Source organism: Bombus affinis, chromosome 14, assembly GCF_024516045.1.
Source record: "Bombus affinis isolate iyBomAffi1 chromosome 14, iyBomAffi1.2, whole genome shotgun sequence".
Classification (NCBI taxonomy): domain Eukaryota; kingdom Metazoa; phylum Arthropoda; class Insecta; order Hymenoptera; family Apidae; genus Bombus; species Bombus affinis.
Window position 1 is genome coordinate 8,726,886 of NC_066357.1, and position 21,273 is coordinate 8,748,158.

General features: G+C 34.5%; 4 protein-coding genes and 2 long non-coding RNA genes across 11 annotated transcripts; 3 read left to right on the forward strand and 3 right to left on the reverse strand.

Annotated features, from left to right (window-relative positions):
* The first annotated feature begins 33 nt into the window (after positions 1-33).
* LOC126924539 (probable methyltransferase-like protein 25) lies at positions 34-1,673 on the forward strand. The gene is made up of 4 exons (XM_050739159.1): positions 34-603; positions 682-1,033; positions 1,145-1,242; positions 1,312-1,673. Exons 1-4 carry the CDS (start codon positions 37-39, stop codon positions 1,543-1,545), a joined length of 1,251 nt encoding a protein of 416 aa, XP_050595116.1. The 5' UTR covers positions 34-36; the 3' UTR covers positions 1,546-1,673.
* LOC126924544 (cell division cycle-associated protein 7-like) lies at positions 1,589-2,939 on the reverse strand. Its single transcript, XM_050739167.1, has 3 exons — positions 2,734-2,939; positions 1,974-2,660; positions 1,589-1,887 (listed from the first exon to the last, which is right to left on the reverse strand). Exons 1-3 carry the CDS (start codon positions 2,794-2,796, stop codon positions 1,729-1,731), a joined length of 909 nt encoding a protein of 302 aa, XP_050595124.1. The 5' UTR covers positions 2,797-2,939; the 3' UTR covers positions 1,589-1,728.
* A 27-nt stretch (positions 2,940-2,966) lies between these two features.
* Positions 2,967-11,686, forward strand: LOC126924537 (ornithine aminotransferase, mitochondrial). Of its 2 annotated transcripts, XM_050739155.1 has the most exons (12): positions 2,967-3,118; positions 3,256-3,370; positions 3,736-4,205; positions 4,915-5,084; positions 5,576-5,880; positions 6,714-7,044; positions 7,410-7,844; positions 9,641-9,959; positions 10,363-10,667; positions 10,835-11,035; positions 11,194-11,419; positions 11,506-11,686. In XM_050739155.1, exons 4-12 carry the CDS (start codon positions 5,022-5,024, stop codon positions 11,670-11,672), a joined length of 2,352 nt encoding a protein of 783 aa, XP_050595112.1. In that variant the 5' UTR covers positions 2,967-3,118; positions 3,256-3,370; positions 3,736-4,205; positions 4,915-5,021; the 3' UTR covers positions 11,673-11,686. The 2 variants fall into 2 exon arrangements, with proteins under 2 accessions (XP_050595112.1, XP_050595111.1); XM_050739154.1 differs by lacking the exons at positions 9,641-9,959; positions 10,363-10,667; positions 10,835-11,035; positions 11,194-11,419; positions 11,506-11,686 and having other exon boundaries at positions 3,104-3,118; positions 4,915-5,075; positions 7,410-8,555.
* Positions 11,687-11,901: 215 nt separating this feature from the next.
* On the reverse strand, positions 11,902-15,050 carry LOC126924530 (zinc finger protein 600-like). Its single transcript, XM_050739131.1, has 4 exons — positions 14,911-15,050; positions 14,477-14,832; positions 14,264-14,389; positions 11,902-13,857 (listed from the first exon to the last, which is right to left on the reverse strand). The coding sequence occupies exons 2-4, from the start codon at positions 14,627-14,629 to the stop codon at positions 12,208-12,210; spliced, it is 1,929 nt and encodes a 642-aa protein (XP_050595088.1). The 5' UTR covers positions 14,630-14,832; positions 14,911-15,050; the 3' UTR covers positions 11,902-12,207.
* Positions 15,051-15,108: 58 nt separating this feature from the next.
* On the forward strand, positions 15,109-17,215 carry LOC126924548 (uncharacterized). Its single transcript, XR_007713577.1, has 3 exons — positions 15,109-15,759; positions 16,148-16,509; positions 16,643-17,215. It is a non-coding gene; the product is annotated as an uncharacterized LOC126924548 (long non-coding RNA).
* An 889-nt stretch (positions 17,216-18,104) lies between these two features.
* LOC126924547 (uncharacterized) lies at positions 18,105-21,152 on the reverse strand. Of its 5 annotated transcripts, none has more exons than XR_007713576.1 (3): positions 20,126-20,971; positions 19,738-20,042; positions 18,105-18,593 (listed from the first exon to the last, which is right to left on the reverse strand). It is a non-coding gene; the product is annotated as an uncharacterized LOC126924547 (long non-coding RNA). The 5 variants fall into 5 exon arrangements; XR_007713575.1 differs by lacking the exon at positions 18,105-18,593 and having other exon boundaries at positions 18,844-20,042; positions 20,126-20,720; positions 20,863-21,152; XR_007713574.1 differs by lacking the exon at positions 18,105-18,593 and having other exon boundaries at positions 18,844-20,042; positions 20,126-20,335; positions 20,396-20,979.
* Positions 21,153-21,273: the final 121 nt, after the last annotated feature.

Consider the following 21,273-nt stretch of genomic DNA (forward strand, 5'->3'; position numbering starts at 1 on the left):
ATTGTACCAAGTTTAAATGTGATAAATATTAAAATCATGTATGATAAACATTTCAATGAAATTATATATTTCATTAACACATATCATAAGTTGGTAAATTGTCATATCGTTGATTTTATTACTGAAAACTTATGGACAACATGTTTACCAGAAGCCTTAAGGTCAGAATTAGAGAAGAATGAACTGAGTTGGGTTAGTTGGACAGAAAATGACAATTATCCTACACTGAATAATTTTATAAAGTTGGCAAAATCTTTATCTTTGCAATCATGCTCTATAGAAACAAATTCAAAAGATTTTTTAAACACATTACCAGATATAAATAATCATAAGAAATGTACGTGTAAAAATATTAAGATAGAATTTATAAATACAAAGAAGTTACACGAGGTTGAATCCCTTGGAAACATTATTGGGGAAGTTGCTGCAAGAACAAATAATTTAGTAATAGATGCTGGTGCTGGGAAAGCATATCTGTCAACATTTTTAGCAGAAAATCATAAAGTTCCTGTTCTTGCAATAGATTCTTCACAATTATGTAGTAATGGAGCAATCTGTAGACAAAAAAAATTGCAGAAGAAGCTGATACTGTCTCCAATGCTGGTAGTAACAGTGTATTAAATTTTTATTAAATACTACATTTGAATACATGAACTACAGATAAGTTGTACTTTGTTTTAGGTACGCTATGTAGTTGAAGAAATTAATGACAGAACTGATTACATAAAAATGATAAAAGAAAATTTTTCCGACTGGGATATAAATAAAAACCTTATATTAACTGGTTTACATACTTGTGGTTCTCTCACTGACTCAATTATTCGAACATTCTTAGCTACAAAAGACATTAATATTTTATGTATAGTGCCCTGTTGTTACCATTTGACAAATGAAACACTTAATAAAAAAATTAATTTTTCTAGAAATGCTAGAATGTTAGCCCAACAATCTGTTGAAAGAAGTACAAAAAATAAATCTGTACCTTCATCATTGTTCTACAGAGCAATATTACAAGTCATTTTTCATTCTTTGGGTATATTTATTTTTATATTAATTTTTATATTAAAATATTTAATATTTAATTTTTATATTAATTTTTAATGTATTTCATATAGTATATACTATTGTTTTTCTTTTTTAATAGGTATTTATAATGCTAGAGTAGGTCGCGGCGGACCATCACACGATTTTCCAAGTTATGCTCAATGGGCATTTTCAAGAATTGGGGTAGATTTGGAGAAGGTATAGCAATAACATTATTATAAATATTTTAATTGAATATTTTTTTTAAGAAAATTTTTGTATCTTTAGATACCATCACGAGAAGCACTGACAAAAACGTTTCAACTTTATGCACATTTAATGAAGAAGTTTTACATATTTCAAATGTTAAGGATACATGTTGGTCTTGTATTAGAAGCAGCCATTATGTTGGATAGAATAATATTTTTACAGAACAGTAATCAGTGTTCTAAAATTGCGATACTGCGTTTATTTGATCCTATGTTATCTCCAAGACGTTATGGCATTATTGCAGTAAAATAGCGACGGGAAAGAAAGTTATAAACAAAGAAGTATACGACGTGAATACAGAAAACAATTTTATTATATTTGTTGTGAAGTTTTCTCATACATAGCACGATCAATTGAAAAATAAAATCAATAAAAGATTATTTGTTGTGAGGTTTAATTATATTATTATAACTACAAATTTTGTATCAATGAAAATTATGTGTCATCTGTTTCGGCAGATTGAAGGTAATCCATAACAGACGAAAATCCTTCTCCTTTTGCAATAGGGGCTAAAATTCCAGTTGGGGGTAAGCCACTTCTTGTTCTACATATACTGCAGTTACATAAACCACGGCAAGGTGGACAAGCCCAATTCTGCAAAATTTTGGCACCAAAATAAATAATTATGGAACAAAAATAAAAAATAAATATATATATATATGTATAAATATATGGCATACAGGATCTTTTAATGCATCAACAGCATTTTCGCCATATCGTCCTTTTAAGCAAGGTCCACAAAATTGTCCTCTAAGTCCAACACATTCTCCTGAACGACATACAGTCTTTGTATCTAATGTTTTCTGCCTGCACTGATGACAGCATGTTCCATTAATTTTGCAATACTGCTTCGAAGTACTTTTGGGTGCAATATTATCTATCATTTCATCCGTAATTTCACTGACGGGCGGTATGTTATTCGGGTTATAAGGAGTCCTGTTTACATTGTACATTCGTTTTTTAGTTATAACATACAAATCATCACTACTCCCATCGTCACTGCTCATAGATCGTTGCTCTTCCTCATCTACATCGCACACTCCCATCTTCATTAAATCGATCGATCGTTGAAATGGCTTCGCCCATGGAAATAGAACTTGGAGTTTAGGTTTATTACTTTTAGGGTTAATTATATCATTCTCTTTTTCTTCTTGGGAGATATTCCTTGATCTACTTCTAGTATTATACTTTTTACGAAATTCGAGCTTTACATATTTCGTGCTAAAACGATCGTTCTTAGAATGAGAAATAGTTTTACGTCTTTTTTTAGGTGGTTCGTTTTCTGAATTCTCTGTATCATTGTGTATTTGTTTCAGTTCTTTTATCTCGTTCGTTTGATCTTTTAATTCTTTGAAAAATTCGGCAAACTGCAATGTTGAATGTAAATAAACACACCGGATAATTATAGGTTAGAAATTTAAATCAAACAAAAGTACTTACGAAAGCGTTTCTTTCGGCTATGTTTCTTTTTCGTAAATTATTGTAATCATCGTTTTCGTCCATATTAAAAATTCAATCCTCAAGTAATGTATACTCACGATAATAGTATATTCTTTAGATAAAAGAATAGAATTAAAAACAAACACAATGCTCGTGTTCAAATTGTTCCACTGATTCTAAAAACACAATTATGGCGAGTTGGACAGTGGGACTGTTTTGGCGGGTAAAACCGACACGGCATCTATATAAGTATACATAGCAAGTTGCGAGAAGTATATATATATGCATAGTGCACGTATTAATTGAAATATATTAAATTAGAGAATTATTAGGAATTTGAGATTATTGAATTACGATTATTAGGGAATTGCTATGAAACATAAAGGTATATACAACATAATATAATTATTATATAATATAATTATTATATAATATAATTATAATCGTTCAAAAACGATTCTTTATAACATGTAAATTATAGTAATCAACATATGTAAGAGCATACCTTATATGTATTTTTAGTGTCTTCCAGTCGAACACATTGTAATCTATCTTTTATTAACAAATAATTGATGTTTCGAGAAAAAGGCATTTGTTGGATACATCGAGCAAGGGACGCATATGTCGAACATTTACGGTAATATGTACAACGTTATTGTATATTATGTACTAATTACATACTATCTGTAATGTTCAATTGTATATGTATCATTAATGTTTGCATTCGGTAGCTAACAGGACAGAGTATACGATAAACTATCATTATCATACCAAACTATTGTATATAGTTGTATATAGTCATAAATATCTTTTCATCATTCATTGTTACTTAATTAAAAGCAAGAAGAAGGATAAATCATAGTTTTTAGTATCATGTTTATCGTATATTGAAATGATTTTTATTCATCGTTCAGATTATACTATCTACTATAATATTCATAATACTCGATGTAATTACTGCAGTTATCGAATCGTTTGTAAAATATGATCGAAATATTACAGAATTGCTTTGTACCGAAACGAACTGTGATCCGATGTTACTTGGTGAAAGTATATCAGCTTATCATATTTACTTTCAAATACAAATAGTCGAGAATTTTGGATTTGAAGAAGACGAGCTGCTTTCACCGCTGATAGGCTGTATAATTATATCATTTTTCTTATCTCTGATACGAAGAGCTGGCGTGACGCGAGCATACGTACGATGCGATGGAGAGAAATAGTAAGCCGTGCAACAAGACTAGCCACGTCAAGGTGTATCTTTTGAAATTTGACAATCTGGGAAAAACCTAACGCGAACCAATTGTTACAGATTAGAGAGCGAAAGAAAGAGATAGGGAGAGAGGGTATTGGTTTGAAGCAGATTCGAGTACAGAAGGAAAAGTAGTTTCGAATAGTCGGTCGTTGTATTCATCGATTACTGGTAGCGACGCGTATCCCGCTAATACGAGCGATCACCGGTTCCTGTAAAGGTAAAGATCTACCTATAATTCAAACAAACATTCCGTTGATAGCCTGTTTTGCCGCGCCGATAACACAATGCAATCGTGATCATTTTTCTGGCAAATATTAATATCCTTGCTGATAATGTTACTTTTTTTATTCTCTCGTACTTAAGAAAAACCATACAGCTTGAAATCACCTTCTTAAGTGATTATGTAGAGATGATAATGCGTGGCTGTCCGCGCATCTGCTGTTAAATTGGTGTGTTTCTCGAGAATATGCAGTTTAATGCTATTCTACATTGTTTTGTAGTGTAAAAATCATAGGACAAAAACACGATAAATCACATTTCTTGTCTCTCGTAGAAGAGCAATTTCTAAATTCTGGACACGCAATTTTGTTTTTTTCAGGAATTAATTAATAGATAATATGATATAGTATATTTATATCAAAAATATAATTAAATATAATACAGTATAATGTATTTGTCACGCACATATAATGTAAGCATAATTTTTGGTTTTCTACACACTTTTATATTAACTATTTTCATTAAGGTATTGTTCCTTTCTCACCAGTGTCATATTAACTCTGGCGCGATTCTCCAATTTTTTATGTCTCAATCCTGCTTCTGTCCAAATTGGAAAAAACCTTTTAATTAATTACGAAAATATGCTATACGTTTTTGTCCTGATATATCTATGTACGTAACATCGATCTTTTTAAATCAAATTTTAGATTAACGCGAGATCTGGATTATACGGTTGTCCCCGCGCAAAGAAACTATTTACTGATTGGTGAATTATTCCTAAGCAGAAACACGCGACGAAAAATATATAAACACGATGTTCAGAAAAGTCGGGATGATATCTAAAAGAAAGGGACATCTTTTGAATCTGGTTAGTCAGGTAATAAGCAGCATTAAATCCGATAGTTTACCAAACAATATATGCAAATGGACTCATAAATGACTCTTGTCAAATTCTTGAATTTTTTAAGCAATAACCGAGATTCGCAACACGATAGAATCGGTATTATGAAAGTATAATCAGATCTATCATACGTCTGATAACTATAAAACCAGTAGACTCTGATTTATTGTAGAATGAAGATTAACCGCGTGGAGGAACGTAATTCTTATCGTGGTTCCACGATTTCATGACTTAATTAGACAAAGCTTTTCTACGATATGATTACAGATATACTTACAGCAATTAACCAATTACGTAAACTGATGAATATTTTGTACAAAAGATTGAAATGTGTTGAACAGAAATTAAGGACATAGAGTATTCTTATAGTATTCTTCCACTTTCCTGAAAAAGACGTAGACAAGCCTCGTTTTTGTTAGGAGCCCTTCAATCGCGCAAAATTGTCTACATTTTAACTCCGATCGTAGGCTGAGAAAAATCATCGAACTATAACGTCACAAGAAATTTTCGAACGCGAATCAAAATACGGTGCTCACAATTATCATCCGCTGCCTGTTGCGTTATGCAAAGCGGAAGGAGTTTTCATGTGGGACGTCGAAGGCAAACGTTACTATGATTTTCTGAGTGCCTACTCTGCCGTTAATCAAGGTCATTGCCATCCAAGAATTTACAAGGCTTTGGTCGAACAAGCGAAGGTTTTGACATTAACTTCGCGGGCTTTTTACTCGGATGCATTGGGAGAATTTGAAGAATATATTACGAAACTTTTCGGGTGAGTAAGACTACTGTTTGATTACACACTCCTTTTGCCTCTCCTTTTATTTGTTCATCTACACCTTCTTTACAAGTTGTGATAATGCGCTCTCACATGCGTTTACACGTCTGCTCTCGCATCTGGCATCAGATAATCGACATATCTTCCTATAATATAGCGATTGTGGAAGGGAAACGAAAATATAACGCGCGGTAGAATTCCAATTATATTGCCGCTCATAAATGTTGATAGAAAGTTGATAACAGACTGATGGTTAAAATTAATCCATATTTATTATCTTTTTATCGAACCAGCAAATAATAAATGTTAAATATTCGCTTGAAAATTGACTGACGGTATATTAAAAAATCATCGATATATCTACTGGTCTCAAATATTATTGCTTAAATTAATCACCACATAAATTTAAAAAAAAAAGCCTTTCCTATCTGATATGTATTTTAGAAACAATTTAAATAGTTTGGAGATAGTGACATTTATAGATGACAATATTTCATTGTATATCCATTGTATATAAATTATATCCTATCAAGAATAAGCAAATGTTCAGATACTTTTGAGAGTGTATCTGAATTCCATTCGTCAAAATGGAATTTTGTTCAATACCCCATTGAGTGAATTTTTACTGAGCGAATCCACTTGTGCATCTGAACGTGAACGCTTCGAACTACATCGAATACTTTCAAGCAGTATTATACCTATATGAATGAGTTCAGATAAATCAACGTTTGCTATACGTATGTGAGAAATGTCTACTAACATAGTAAATTTCCCCGTATATCTCTAATAATCGATATCATAAATAACGGAATGGAATATTAAATGTTTAGGTACGAGAAATGGCTTCCGATGAACACAGGAGTAGAAGGTGGCGAAACCGCTTGTAAGCTGGCACGCAGATGGGGTTACGTGTGCAAAGGTATACCACAGTATCAAGCGAAGATTGTTTTCGCGGAAGGCAATTTTTGGGGCAGAACAATGAGCGCGGTATCCTCAAGCACCGATCCAACTAGTTACAGTGGGTTCGGTCCATTTATGCCTGGATTTGAGCTCGTTCCATACGACGATCTTACGGCGCTTCAACAAGCTTTAGCCGATCCTCAGGTTTGTGCTTTCATGGTGGAACCTATTCAAGGCGAAGCTGGCGTCGTCGTACCGAAGGTATCGTAACTCTCGTTTAATTATCAAAATATAAAATATTAATCGCACCGCTCGGATCAATGTGATTTATACAGTAGAACCTTGCTTATTCGAACCGATCAGGGTACGCGCTAATAATTTTGATTTATTATAATATGAAGATTGCAGGAAAGAATACGACAAATCACATTTTTTATTTTACACGGCAGAGTAATCTTAAAATTCAGTACGTTGTCTTTTGTTTGGTATTGACGCTAAACAACCAGATATTGTTCCATTCGCTTCATAATTTCGTTTCAAAATATTGCTTATTGCAATATTAAGACGTTGCTTATCTTAATAACTGTTTTTATACAACTTCGTTAACTTGTATATTGTTTCTTAAGGACGGCTATCTGAAGGGTGTGAGGGAATTGTGTACAAAGCACAACGTTTTATGGATCGCCGACGAGGTGCAAACTGGTTTGGCAAGGACAGGGAAACGATTGGCGGTAGATCACGAAAATGTAAAACCGGACATTTTGATTCTTGGAAAGGCTCTGTCCGGTGGTTTCTATCCAGTTTCTGGTGTATTCGCCAACGATTCTGTGATGTTAACTATAAAGCCTGGCGAACACGGCTCCACTTATGGTGGCAACCCTCTAGGATGTAGAGTCGCCCTTGAAGCGCTTCGCGTGCTCGAGGAAGAAAAACTAGCGGAAAATGCCGAAAGGCTCGGACATATTCTCAGGAAGGAGCTTGGGAAATTACCAAAGGATGTGGTTACTCTTGTTCGTGGAAAGGGTCTACTTAATGCTATTGTTATCAAAAAAGACATAGATGCCATGGATGTATGCTTGAAATTGAAAGAGGAGGGTTTGCTCGCGAAACCAACGCACGGTCATATAATCAGATTGGCACCGCCGTTGGTCATCACAGAATCGCAAATAAGAGAATGCATCGATATCATTTCTCGAGTTATCTCTCGATACGTTAATTAACACCATACGTTCTACGTACTTGGAAAATCCGCCTCGAACCCGTTTCCGTTCTAATTTCTAAAAGATGCTAAGAAAGTCATATTTTATTCTTTTCCTTTTTCCTCATTTTATAGAAAGTAACAGTGAACTAACTTTCACCACTATGCAATCGCTATTCTCAACCGTCCACATAATCCGGATAGACCGCAGATCGACGAAGCTAAACACGGTGAAATTGAACCAAGAACATGTACCGAAAGCTGTCGAAGCTGTTATCTTCCGCATGCACAGAGGAAAAAATATTGCCCGATTAGTTATATACTGGTTATTAATAGCTATACGTGATACGGTTCTATCCTGTACTGTCACGAGATCAGTGTTTGTTCCGACGCTTGTCAGACATCGAATACTGGCTCAAACTCACGATAATATCACACTTGAACATTGTAGGTCAATATTGGCAATCGCTTGTTTTAAGATACAGTCGCATTTCTTATACGTAATTAATTTCCTATCGGATGTCGACTCGTAAGACTTTAGAAAGAAAAGTAAATAAACGGAAACGAAAAAGAATGCCACGATATATATTCTTTTTATCAAATGATCCTCCTCTTATTCAAACTTCGTAATCCTTGTTATTGGTAATTGTACATATTATGACTATAATTGTTGTTCTCGATTCGTTTCACGCTTGCGAAAGAATCATAAAACAAACGAGAGAAAGAAGAGACGGTACGTTAGCGTTTATTATTTATACACTAGAAGCGTGCAAGTACATTGCTGTTCAGAACTACACAGGCAGTTTCAAATTATTGCAAATATATAAAATTTACATTAATCTATTTTTTTACTAGAACTTATTCTAATTTCCTCTTCAATCAAATTTTGATCTATGACCTTATCTCAAGTAACCATATACCATATTAGTAGATGTTGATTAAAACAATAGAAAATATTAAACGGTATAAATAAAGGAGCAACAATTGAAAGTGGATGAAAATTGATCCTGCAGAGACATCTGCTTAGTTTAGATTAGTGACTTCAAAATTCAATGTTGGAATCGATTGAAATATGTTTGTAGCTATATTCTAAAAGTTTATGCAGATTTCGTGAAGTATCAACCATTCATTACAGACGAACTAAATCGATACAAATACATTCCTTGTCTGAATTTAAATTTAGCAGAACGTTCGATCCCAATTATGACAGAAAGTAAAGAATTAACGGTAGGGAGACGTTCTTTAATAACAGATTTACTACTCGACAGTAGTGTGCATCTTCTCAGATACATCGTTTCACGATCAGATTATTGTGATATATGTTGTTTGCAGTTTCTCATTTGATTTAGAATGGTGGCGCCGTAATAAACGATGTCCCTCATTATCAGATACGAGTTCTTCAGTTACACTACAGCATTTATTCTATTATATACAAAAACATCCCGAGTAAGTAAGCAGTACACATCACCCCTACTCTTTCTCGTTCTCTTGATATAAATGTAAGACAGCCTCTGAAATTAAACACAGTGGCAAGAGATTCTTTTCTTCGAACGATTCCACGAATCTAAATTAACCGCGGTACTATAATTCGAAATCTTTAAAATGCATCCGATCACGAGATCACGAATCTTCGGTTTAACGAAAGAAGTAGAGCTGAAGAGATTTCTCAGTTCGCAAGAGTTGATTGATCGTGATAATATGTATGGCGGTAGACATTTTAAGCCACTTCCGGTAGTTCTTGCAAGAGGCGAAGGCGTTTATTTGTGGGACGTCGAAGGGAAACGATATCTCGATTTTTTGGCGGGTTTCTCAACGGTGAATCAAGGTCATTGTCATCCACGTTTGGTGAAGGTAATGAGAGAACAAGTGGGAAAGCTCGCTCACACGTCTAGAGCTTTTTATTCGGAGCCTCACGGTGCGCTAGGAGAATATCTGTCGAAGCTTCTGGGGTGGGACAAATTCTTGCCGATGAATACTGGTACGAAAAAAAAAAAAAAAAAAAACGAAATACATTCAAAGATGGAGAAATTAAACGGAAAAGTACAGAAGGCGTATTAAAAGTAATAAGCATCCGGACACTTGGATCGATTTATAGTAATTATATAGTATAGTAATCTGAATTTGACTGATGTGTACAAATCAATAACGAACTAATAGTTAGAAGCAATATTTTCTATCTTTTTATAGAGTATATAACAGAGTATACACTTAAGCGAGCTACTTATTAAAATATGTAACAATTATATCAATATGTAACAAATATATCAAAACGTGTTTCCTCAAAAGTAACCCTGTGTTCGGATACTTGCGTATACTTGTCAATGGAAAATCAGAAGTTGGAAGCGCAAAATACGTAGACGCGTCTATGTGTTGTATTACAGGAGTCGAAGCAGGTGATACTGCCATTAAGGTTGCCAGGCGTTGGGCTTACAGAATAAAGAAGATACCTCCGGAACAAGCAACCGTGGTCTTCGCAAAAGGGAACTTCTGGGGACGTTCTATAGCCGCGCTGTCTGCATCTACGGATTCAAATTGTTACACCGATTTTGGACCTTACGTTCCTCGCTTCGACAAAGTACCGTACAACGACCTCAACGCTTTAGAAGAAAAATTTAAGCAGGATCCAACTGTTTGCGCGTACATGATGGAACCGATCCAAGGAGAAGCGGGTGTCATAATACCGAATGTATGTTATTTTCATCTTTCGTCAAACTTGGATAGACAAATGGTCGAATAGATAGAACAGACAGATATAATATCTATTTTGGGTAGTATAGATCTGTGAAGAATAGTTTCGGTAATTGGAGTTCCATTTCTCGTCTTTCCATATCCTAAACTTTCATTTCGATGTAGGATGGCTACTTGAAAGGTGTACGAGACCTGTGCAACAAATACAATGTGTTATGGATCGCTGACGAAGTACAAACTGGTTTATGCAGAACGGGCAAACGATTGGCGGTAGATCATGAAAATCAACGGCCGGATATTCTCGTGCTAGGAAAGGCATTGTCTGGCGGATTGTATCCTGTTTCCGGTATTTTAGCGGACGAACAGGTAAACATAACTGCAGCGGAAACAATAGCAGCACGTTATTGATCCTTTTAAGACCGAATTCTTATTTAACCTGTGAAAAAAATGGTTTTTCAATTAATTATTAGCGATAGAAACACATTTTTCTAATTTTATGTTAATCAAACCTGCTATTTCCTTAGATAATAATGTGCCTGGAAACTGGATCTCACGGTAGCACTTTCGGTGGAAGTCCGCTTGGTAACAGAGTCGCTATAGAAGCAGTTAAAATTTTAGAGGAAGAAAGTCTTGCAGAGAATGCGAGTAAGCTCGGGGAAATTCTACGGGAAGAATTAGGAAAACTTCCGAAAGACATAGCGGTAGAATTTAGAGGTCGAGGTTTATTGGCTGGCTTAGTAATTAATAAAGGTATTGACTCAAGTCCGCGATAATATCCTGTAATAATATATTGTACGTTTACTTTGCTTTTTGTTACATTTTGTAATATCTTCCAGACTTCGCCGAAGGATGGGATATTTGTTTAAGATTGAAAGAAGCAGGCTTGCTGTCGAGACCTGCTCACGGTCAAATATTAAGGATATCGCCACCACTTACTATCACGAAAGAACAACTCGAAGAAGGTCTCGATATACTCACCACTGTCCTCAGAAATTACAAATAAACTAGTTATCGTTACACAGATAACTCTTCTATAATACGAGAGCTATCCTATAATACGGGGAAAATGTCGTGTTATAAAAATCGCATTATGCGAGACGCGAAAACGATAACACACAAAGTGAACTTATTCTCTAAAAATGATTCCTTTAATTATTCTTTCGAAGAATCTTTTAAAAATATTATGATAATAATTTTTTTTAAAAAAGAGTAATAGAGCAGAGTCTTAGTAATTTAAATCTCTAAAAAAATTAATATTTTATTCATTGTTTTCCTCATTGCTTAAAAAAGCAATAAGTTTATACATATCTACATCTCGCAATGAAAAATCGTATCTCAATTACTTTCTACTAATATTATCTATCGTAATACAATGTTTATCTGTACCTCTTTCAGAATGTACAAATATTAAATATCTTCAGTCGTTTAAAATGGAGAAAATTAATCATTGAAAATAGTATAAAATACTTATATACATAGAATTGTATATTTTTAAGATAATGTGTCTATGTACATATAAAAAGACGTGTACACATCGGTTAAGTATGCGAATCGTGTCTTTTCAAGTGCCTCGTGAGACTAAACGCTTGAGAGAACAACTGATTACACTGATGACATTTATATGACTTTGTACCATTGTGCAAAATCAGATGTCTCTTCAAATGATTCGCAAGTTTGAATCGTTTCCCGCACAATCGACACTGATGTTGTCTAACAGTAGTATGGGATACTTCGTGGTTCTTCAAGTGACTCGACTGCGAGAAGCGCTTTCCGCACGTTTTACATTCAAATGGTTTTACCTTCGTGTGAATTCTCATATGTTCGGCGAGATTGCCTTTTTGAACAAAACATTTGTTACAATACTCACACTTATGCGGTTTGGCTGCTTTATGCGTTCTCAAATGAATCTTTAAATTATAATTTCGACTGAATGTCTTGTCGCATATTTCGCATCGCATCAGACCTTTTCCCGTGTGAAGTCGTTCGTGAGCTTTCAGATTTTTCAATAAACGGAATCGCTTCTTGCAGCTAACGCATTCGAAAGCTTTGTTCTCTTCATTTCTCCCGTTGCTATTGCCGCTTCGTCTGTGTGTTTTTAAATGTTCCTGCAGATAAGAAGGATATGCAAATATTTTATCACACATTTTACATGGGTGTACATTGGTTTTCGTGTGTAGTCGCATATGAGCGTTTAGTTTGCTCTTCGATGAGTAACCTTTCACGCAATTGGGACACTTGAAAGGTTGCTGACCAGAGTGCGAGAATCGATGCGTTAACAATTTAGATTTTTGAGAAAATGATTTGGAGCATACGTCGCATTTGTACTTTTTCGCTTGTAGCTGTTGCACATTTTCAGAATGTTCGCTTTCGATCTGCTGTTTACTATAATTAAGATTCGAAGAGCACGATTGATATCTATCGATACTCTCTCTGTTGTCCGTACGTTCGAGACTTTTCGCAAATCTTACACCGCGATAGACAGCTATATTATATGTATCTGAATCAGATATCGCTGGGTTTCTTACACGAGGGCTACCCTCTCGAACTTCGTCTCCCAAATCCATATTTTCTGGAAATTCCAAGTTTTGTATTTCGTTATTATCGTTCGTCGTTGACCTATGATAAGATAAGTTTTGGATAGTATTTCCGACAGAATTAATCGATCTCTCGTAACTCAAGTTTTGAGGAATTTGATTTGAATTCTCGCAGATATCTATATGCTCGTTATCGCAGGGCACTTCTATGCTTTCCGAGTTGTGGGTGATACTATGACTTATTAATTGTGTTCTATTGGTGAACGTGCGATTGCACAAAGAACAATGTAGCGCGCAAGCAGCTCGGCTAGGGTTTTCCCCGTTCGTTGGAATCATTTGCATCACGTTTGACCTAATCAATGGAGATAATTGCGTGTGTTGAATGCTCTCGTTGGTTAAATTAGAGCTCAGGTGACCAAAGTTAAGATTGAAGTATGGATTTTGTGATTCCACTATGTGCATATGTTGCATGGGTATATCGTCTTGGACAAAAGGTAAATGTGATCTGTTGTGGGCACAGAGCTCTTGGTAGGTCATAAATACTGCTCCGCATTCTATACATTTCAAAGTCTTATGGGAATTTTGAACAGGCATGAAACCTTGATTTTGTTGATATAATTTGTAACCTGCTGCGTACGAAGCCAAACCAGAAACCTATGAATATTAATACATTTGCATTTTGCAAAAGTTCACGTTTCTTTTACAAACAAGGCACATATGTGCACCGATAAAGTGATCAGCTTTCCTTCTAAAATCTTATGTAAAGTAAAAACATATTTCTTTATTTAATTTCTTTCAATCACATGGGAATGATAAATTATGGATTGTAGATGTTCTAATTTTGGTATTACTTGAAAGAGCTGCTACAATGAAGTCTGAAATTCACTGAAATGCTAAGTTAAATTACGATGTGCTATGGTAAGTTGAAAAATATGTGTTTTAATACACTTATACAGAGCTATTCCCATCAGAAGCTGTGCTATTAGCATGCTTATACATGGTTTTATAAGAAAATCTGATCTTTATCAATACTTGTATTCATTGTTTTAAATTTGATTACCTTTAAAACTGCTTGTCTTAACGCTCTGTCAGCTGCACGACATTGTTCCCTGTATAATAGAGCAGATTCCGCTCTGGTTACACAACGGTCGCACATTTTTTCTGGAAGACCATCGCCCTGCCATACCTAATGAAATACGCATTTCAGACGCAACAAAATCAAATTTCGTATTTGTGCTAATAAAAAATTTGCTAATTTGAAAATGTTTATTACTTCGAGACACGAAAGAGATCGTAATTTAGCAGCGAGAGACGACTCAGCCGGTCCCACGAACAAACAAACCATTTTGTCGCCATCCTCTCTTAGACAAGTACGGCATAATTTACCAATATTTTCGCTGTCAATTTCTTTCGTAACGATGAACATTATTATACTTTGACAGCTAACCTCAAAAGTCGATTTAAACACAGACGAGACACAGAGTAGACATGATATGCAATGCTATTTCGTGTTTCATGTTTTGGCAGTTATGGTTACCTGCCCACCTTACCATTTTCACGTCACACGCTACTTTATCGATTCGATATAGCAGCGACTCTAGTAGCGGTTTAAATTAAAACTAAAGTCTTCTATGAAATTATAATCAAGATATAGAAAATATATTTTATAATCGTAAAAGAAGTATAGAATTTTATACTGATACATACGTTTGCCTCGCAAAATCACAACGCAATTTATGAATAATTCAAACAAATAAATTACGCTCGATGAAAAGAGTAAAAGGACCGACGAAAGGAACAAAGAGATTAACAAAAACCTATTCCTGTGAATAAATATATCGATCAGATACATCGATCTCCATAAATACACTAAAACTCAGGCCATTTATGCTGTACTTAATTATTTCAAGATTTTAAGATTTTGTTAAGAGGTTAAGATTTTGTTTTAGCGTTTACAGGCCGCGCCATCTATTCAGTGATTTGACAGTAAGTAATAGATGTCGCCAAACGATCAAAATAGTTTTTATCTGGTACGTACGTATTATTTTACAGACAGGATCGTTTACCGAGGTCTGGTGTTAATCTTGTGGTTAATGCCGCGCCGTTATTGAATGTTATAAATTGTATAAAATCGCTATAATTGAAAGGTCTAGAATATAATCTATGTAGATTCTAATATAACCTATTGTAGAAATGGGAAGAAAAAGATATTAATGTTAAACTTTATGATAAAGTTTAAATTCTATTTGTACACGATCGATAACTTCTTCTAAATGAATTGGAATAAGCTGGTTGCACGGAAAGGAAGAAGTTTACGTGTACGATATTGCATCGGAATCCGAGTAGGCAATGATTTGAAAAGTTTCGATAAAAGTAGACGGAGAGGAAAACGACGCCGGATCGATTGTACAATCGTGTGTGATTTCCGTTCAAAGCTGTTCAAAGTAATCAATGGAACACGTCGATGACGAATACAGAGAGTCAACTCTACTTCGTTGTTCTTGCTAGAAGAAAATCTAATATTTCGTTCCCATGCTTGTCTGTTGTAAACTATGTGTACGTGCTACAAAACAAAAGAATCTTCATAGACATCGATCACAATCTACCGCGCACGCTATCGAATATTTTTCTCTCCGGTTTGCTTGTTCTTCCCCGACCTGACATTTTTCTATTCAGCTTTAACCTATCCTACTTTCTTTAACCCATTACGGGCCAACGTTGTATTAACGTAACATTTAATTTGTAATTCCTTTTCAGTTAATTCACATTTTCATTACGAAAATATCTACCTTTTTTCTTATATTTAGATTCAACATCTTCGATTATTTAATGTGCCTTTTTTAATACATATTTTTTACATAATGTTTAGGCACTTTCAAATTAATGCAAATATATAAAATATAGTTCAAACTAAGCTCTTTAACCTAATCTGACCTTATTTCAGGCGACCATACACAATTTATAGACATTGGCAAAACTATAGTTAATATTAATTAGTCTAAATGGTGAAACAATCGAAAGTGGATGAAAATTGATTCTGTATAGACATCCGAGTTCAGTGATTCTAAATGCATCTGTCCCATATTGGGATTTTAGAACGAAATAAATGTGTATTTTAGCTACGTTCTAAAGTGCATATAGTCCTTATGCAGATTTTAACTGTCAGCCGTTTATTGCAGTTAAACATGGAATTATAAAGTTCCATAAGAATTAAAGTGTGTTTCTAACTATGTTCTAGAAGTTTATATAAATTTTACCACGTGTCAATCATCCGTTACTGACACACATGGAACAAGAGCGATACAGGTATTTTCCTTGATTTAGTTTTAATTTAACAGAGAATTTTGATCGCCAGTTATAGCGTATAGCAAAGAATTAACAATAGTAACGTTGAAAATATAATAAAAATATCTTTTTGATCGAATTGCATTAATTGTAGGTGTTCAAATACCTATGCACGATAGAGCATATACCTCACTAGAGATGAAGGGATTAAAGAAGTCCGCTCTGCTATGTTTACTATATATGTAATTCCGACGAAAAGGTAGAGTAGCAGATTCCACGGCAGTTGGAATTGTGGCAAATATTTCCGTAATTTGCTTTTCGGATTACCCCTTCCGATGATTTCAATCCTCGTCCATTAATTCTATCGTTAACGAAACGCGCGATTTAATTACCTACATTGGCCTGATAGAAATTCGATAAATAATATTACCACCGATGAAATATAGCCAATTAAATAAATAACATGGCATCACGGTGATGCGTGACACGATCATAGAAACTTTACGATATAGGTGATCACGACATGACGCAATGAAATCACCAATTTATGGATAAGTAGATGCTTATTATTGCTTGTACATTGTATTCATCAAGGTGATCTTTAACACGGTAAACTACATTTTGGTAGCCATATTTTTATAACGCGATATTCTTCTGTTTGCTTTTGTTTCATTGACGAATTATAATTTTCTAATTACATTAAATCACAATTAAGCAAATGTTCAAATTTTTGTCTGTATTTCTGTCCGAAATTGGAAGAGAAAGGGCAGTTCGGCGAGAAACGAACGAAATACAAGGTAAACGAGTAAACTGATATGTTAAAAGCTATTAAAAAGTTTACGCGCGTAATTGTAACGAGATCCATTAATGATCGGTTTTTTCTATCTCCTCACGACCACCTACGACCTACGCTTTGATCTTTGCGCAACTAATAACAGCGAGGACAGCAAGAAATGAACCGCGAATTGGATAACAAAGCTCTTATCGGGCTGGATGAATTCATGTTTCATGCTCCTATGTAAATAGGAAGGAAACGAGATCAGAAACAGGTCCATTAACAATTGTAGTTACAGATTCTAGAATTTCATGCACAGCCTACAACTGATTAGTTCGATAATTTCGTTTCGTTGCTTGATCCGATGTTACAAGTTGTTTGGTGCCCCTTTGGCCCAGCTAAAAAGCTAACTGTGCGATACATAGGCGAAAATTGTTGCACGGTAGCTAGTGAAAAATAGCTTTTGGAGAAAGCGAGAGGTTTGTCGAGCTTTGGCTAGTCGTGTCCTTTAGGAATACGAGCGACAATAGGTTTACGGGTCGACAAGCTCGGCATATCCACTGTTTATCGATTAACCGTAGAATGATCAAAATTGGTGATAAATGCAACACTGTCGTGATGCGAATAATTATCATCGATCATACTTTCGAAACACGAGAATGAACGCTTGGCGCAGTTTCTTTCCCTTATGCTCCCTGTGTTTTTTCACTTGTAGTACTTGTGTAATGGTATATACATAAATAATAAATATATGAATAAGTAATAAAATATATTATTACTATGTCTTTTAATAGACAATTTAGATCTATAGTCTGATAATTCTATAAGAAGTTAATAAGTGTTGCTTCTAAATTACTAATTTATCATTAATTTTTACATTTTGGTAAAATTCACATATTGTTATTACAAATCGCCCAAAGTGCCTGGATAACTATAAGTATAAGCGGTAGTATATGTACATACATACATTCACTTCAATTGGTTTTCAGGTTGGAACCGATGAATCTTCTAGATTGCTTTATGCCTTATTACTCTCTATGCGAAAAGGTGTGGCCCATTATAGGCCAGCTAAAGAGCACTCTTAATGTTTTCTGCAAATCATTTCTTACGATCCAGTATTACGGTAGATGGGAAATTAACTTGCTTCGATCGTGAGGGGAATATTGATTTTCTCGTTTGCGTAGGAATGTTATACCGATACGTATGCAGATAAAAATTGCGCCAGAGAGATGTGCCTGCTCTCAGAGTATTTCCATTAGTAAACTATAGATTTTTGTGTATTTATGCGCTTAACATGGCTTTGGTTGACAACAATTTTAAAACTGCATCCCTATGTAAAACAAGAAGGTTGATTTAACGTGCTTTTCTCTTGTAGTCTGTATATGCAAAAATGTATAAAATATTCAAAGTAAAGCACTCGTTATGAGTCATATTAGGTCATCTCGTAACTAATGCAGCTTCTCTGCAAAGCTGAACTTAAAGCAACGAAGGTCGCTATTATTGCAGTTTTATTAAACTGAAATAAGAAAGTTAAAAAAGGTATAAAGGATTGTTGAAAATATTTTAAAATCCAACATTGATCAAGTGGCAAGTAATTTTTAATTTTCATCCAGTATATGAGAAATGGTCACATTACTCGTGGAATGATCTAATATTTAAAGCTTAACACAATAAATATTTAATTTAAGTTCTACATTTAATGTAAAACGAATTAAAATTCTATTTCTATTTTCACAAACGCATTAACTTTCCGGAAATCGGTATTCAACGAAAACCATAAGCAAAAGGAGAATAATAGTAGCCGATATTTTATAGCCTGTGTTCTCGCTTACGTATTGATGCGTAGGTAATATTACAGAGAAAAAAGAACTCGCGAAACTATCGAGTTGCAGCATCGAACAATTATGATTCACACCTCGTGACATTCTTACACTTTTCCAACTGAAATGACGTGGCAGCATTTTTTTATCGTAGAATTCCCGTGAATAAAGTCAACATCCGGGCAATCTTGCACAATAATTTATTAACTATATTATATAATATCAGTGAACGAGTAAGTTACAAGTTATGAACTTCCTTTTTACAATTTCATAATTTTTTATCAAATAGGATAATCGAAAAATTTCATTTTTCTTTATCAACAAACTGTTTATTACTATTCAAAGTGTTTATTAATATTGATAAACTTATTCTAGTTATGTATACGAGAAAACTTGTTAATGCTAATACCTTATAAATTGTGGCTTGTGAAATTTCATGAATAATATTAGTTTAATTGTGCAAGTGAGCGTGGAAGAATAGAAATGCGACGTTTGGGGAGTATTTAGCTTCTTCGAGGCGAATCCAAGTAAGAATCAACCGTGCGACCGTCATTGCGCGACGTGGGAATGCAAAAGTAGATAAGAATGATACCGAGACTACCTCTTGTTAGCTCTCGAATCGTTACGAAGCTCAACTATACGAGATAACCTCACCTTTGTAGCAAGAGTATAAGAATATGGCAGTGGATGTGACACGAGGAGTTTAAAATCAGACATCGAAACGTGGACATTTGTAAAGCTACATTTCATTTACAACTTTTTTCGTGCCAATTTGCGTTACTACTTTTGACTACTCTTTAATAGATTGTGATTATGCAAGGGAACCCTAAAGATATCTCTAATATCCTTTTTGTTCTTATTTCTTCTCTCTCATTGATTCCACAAAATTTCAAAAAATTTGAATATTATGATTATCATTTCTCAAATCATTGAAATTCTTTCGTACGTTCGATTTGTACCTGTAGTGAATTTGCAAAGTGGATGTTAACTATTATTGTAAATACATTTTGTATATTCCGTAATACACGTGTAAGTTGTTTACCTTGTTCAATTATGTCGTATTTTCGTATTATGTATTTCATTGTTTCGTCTTTAATAGATTAACTTTGCTGCAGTTCTTGATTTTTTCATGTTCCAACCTCACTTTATATACAGCTCAGAAAGAGATTTGTAGTATTTTAAGAATATCTTCAGCGTAAAATTCAAATAAAAAGCCATGCATATCATACAATAACAATTCTTTTACGTTTTCCTTAAATTTGAAATGTTTCTTAACGATAGAAAAATATGATTAGGTTAGGGTTAAACTTACGATTAGTGAACTCAAGTGATTTGAGATGCTCTGGAACAATATTTCCTACGAAGTACTTCGTGCTTGATAATTTAACAATCGATATCGATATTTACTTACATCGACTCAATTCGATTCAACGTTCTCCGCTTTTCATTGATTTTTATCACCTTTTTCTATCCGTCATACACCACAGAGCGTTCGATGGCCACGTTCGCGGCAACAGGTAGATAACTGCACAAATACGACGCGCCGAATTTCTTCGAAAAATTCGGTAATTATCGAGTAATTGTATTATCTCATCTGGGTATAACAACCTGACGATTCATTTAGGAATGATGCAATGCTGTATTTCCAGATATGTATTTCAAAGTGTTGTTTCATTTCGATCAAACGCAAAATGCAATTAAACAGAACAAAAGGTAAATAAAATAAAAGATAAAGAAGCACACAAAGGGAACGGAAGAAATAATAATACACTAGAATACCATAGCAAGCTTCTCTAATTTCTTCAACGTAAATGTGCAGCGAGTACAATTATGAATTTCTAACATTTTATTATACTCAGGATACTTACATTTCGTGTCACAAGTATTACGTTAAATCGCATTTTCAATAAATTTATGCATACAAATAGAAATAGAACAAAAAAAAAAGAAAAAGTAAAAGCACGAGGTTCGACGAATCGTCTATCCGTTCCTGGAAGATCAACAAGTAGTTAGCAAGTGGTGGGGGAAGGTCTGTTTGTATGCTGGCGATGGGATTGGTAATGCGGGGTCGGAGGAGAGGGGTTGATCAGCGGCGAGTCGGCACGAACTATGGGCTAGCGGGGAGGTAGGGAAACACGGGAGAGGGGAATTGTTAAAGTGGGGAAGGGGCGCGAATGGTAGGGACGGTAT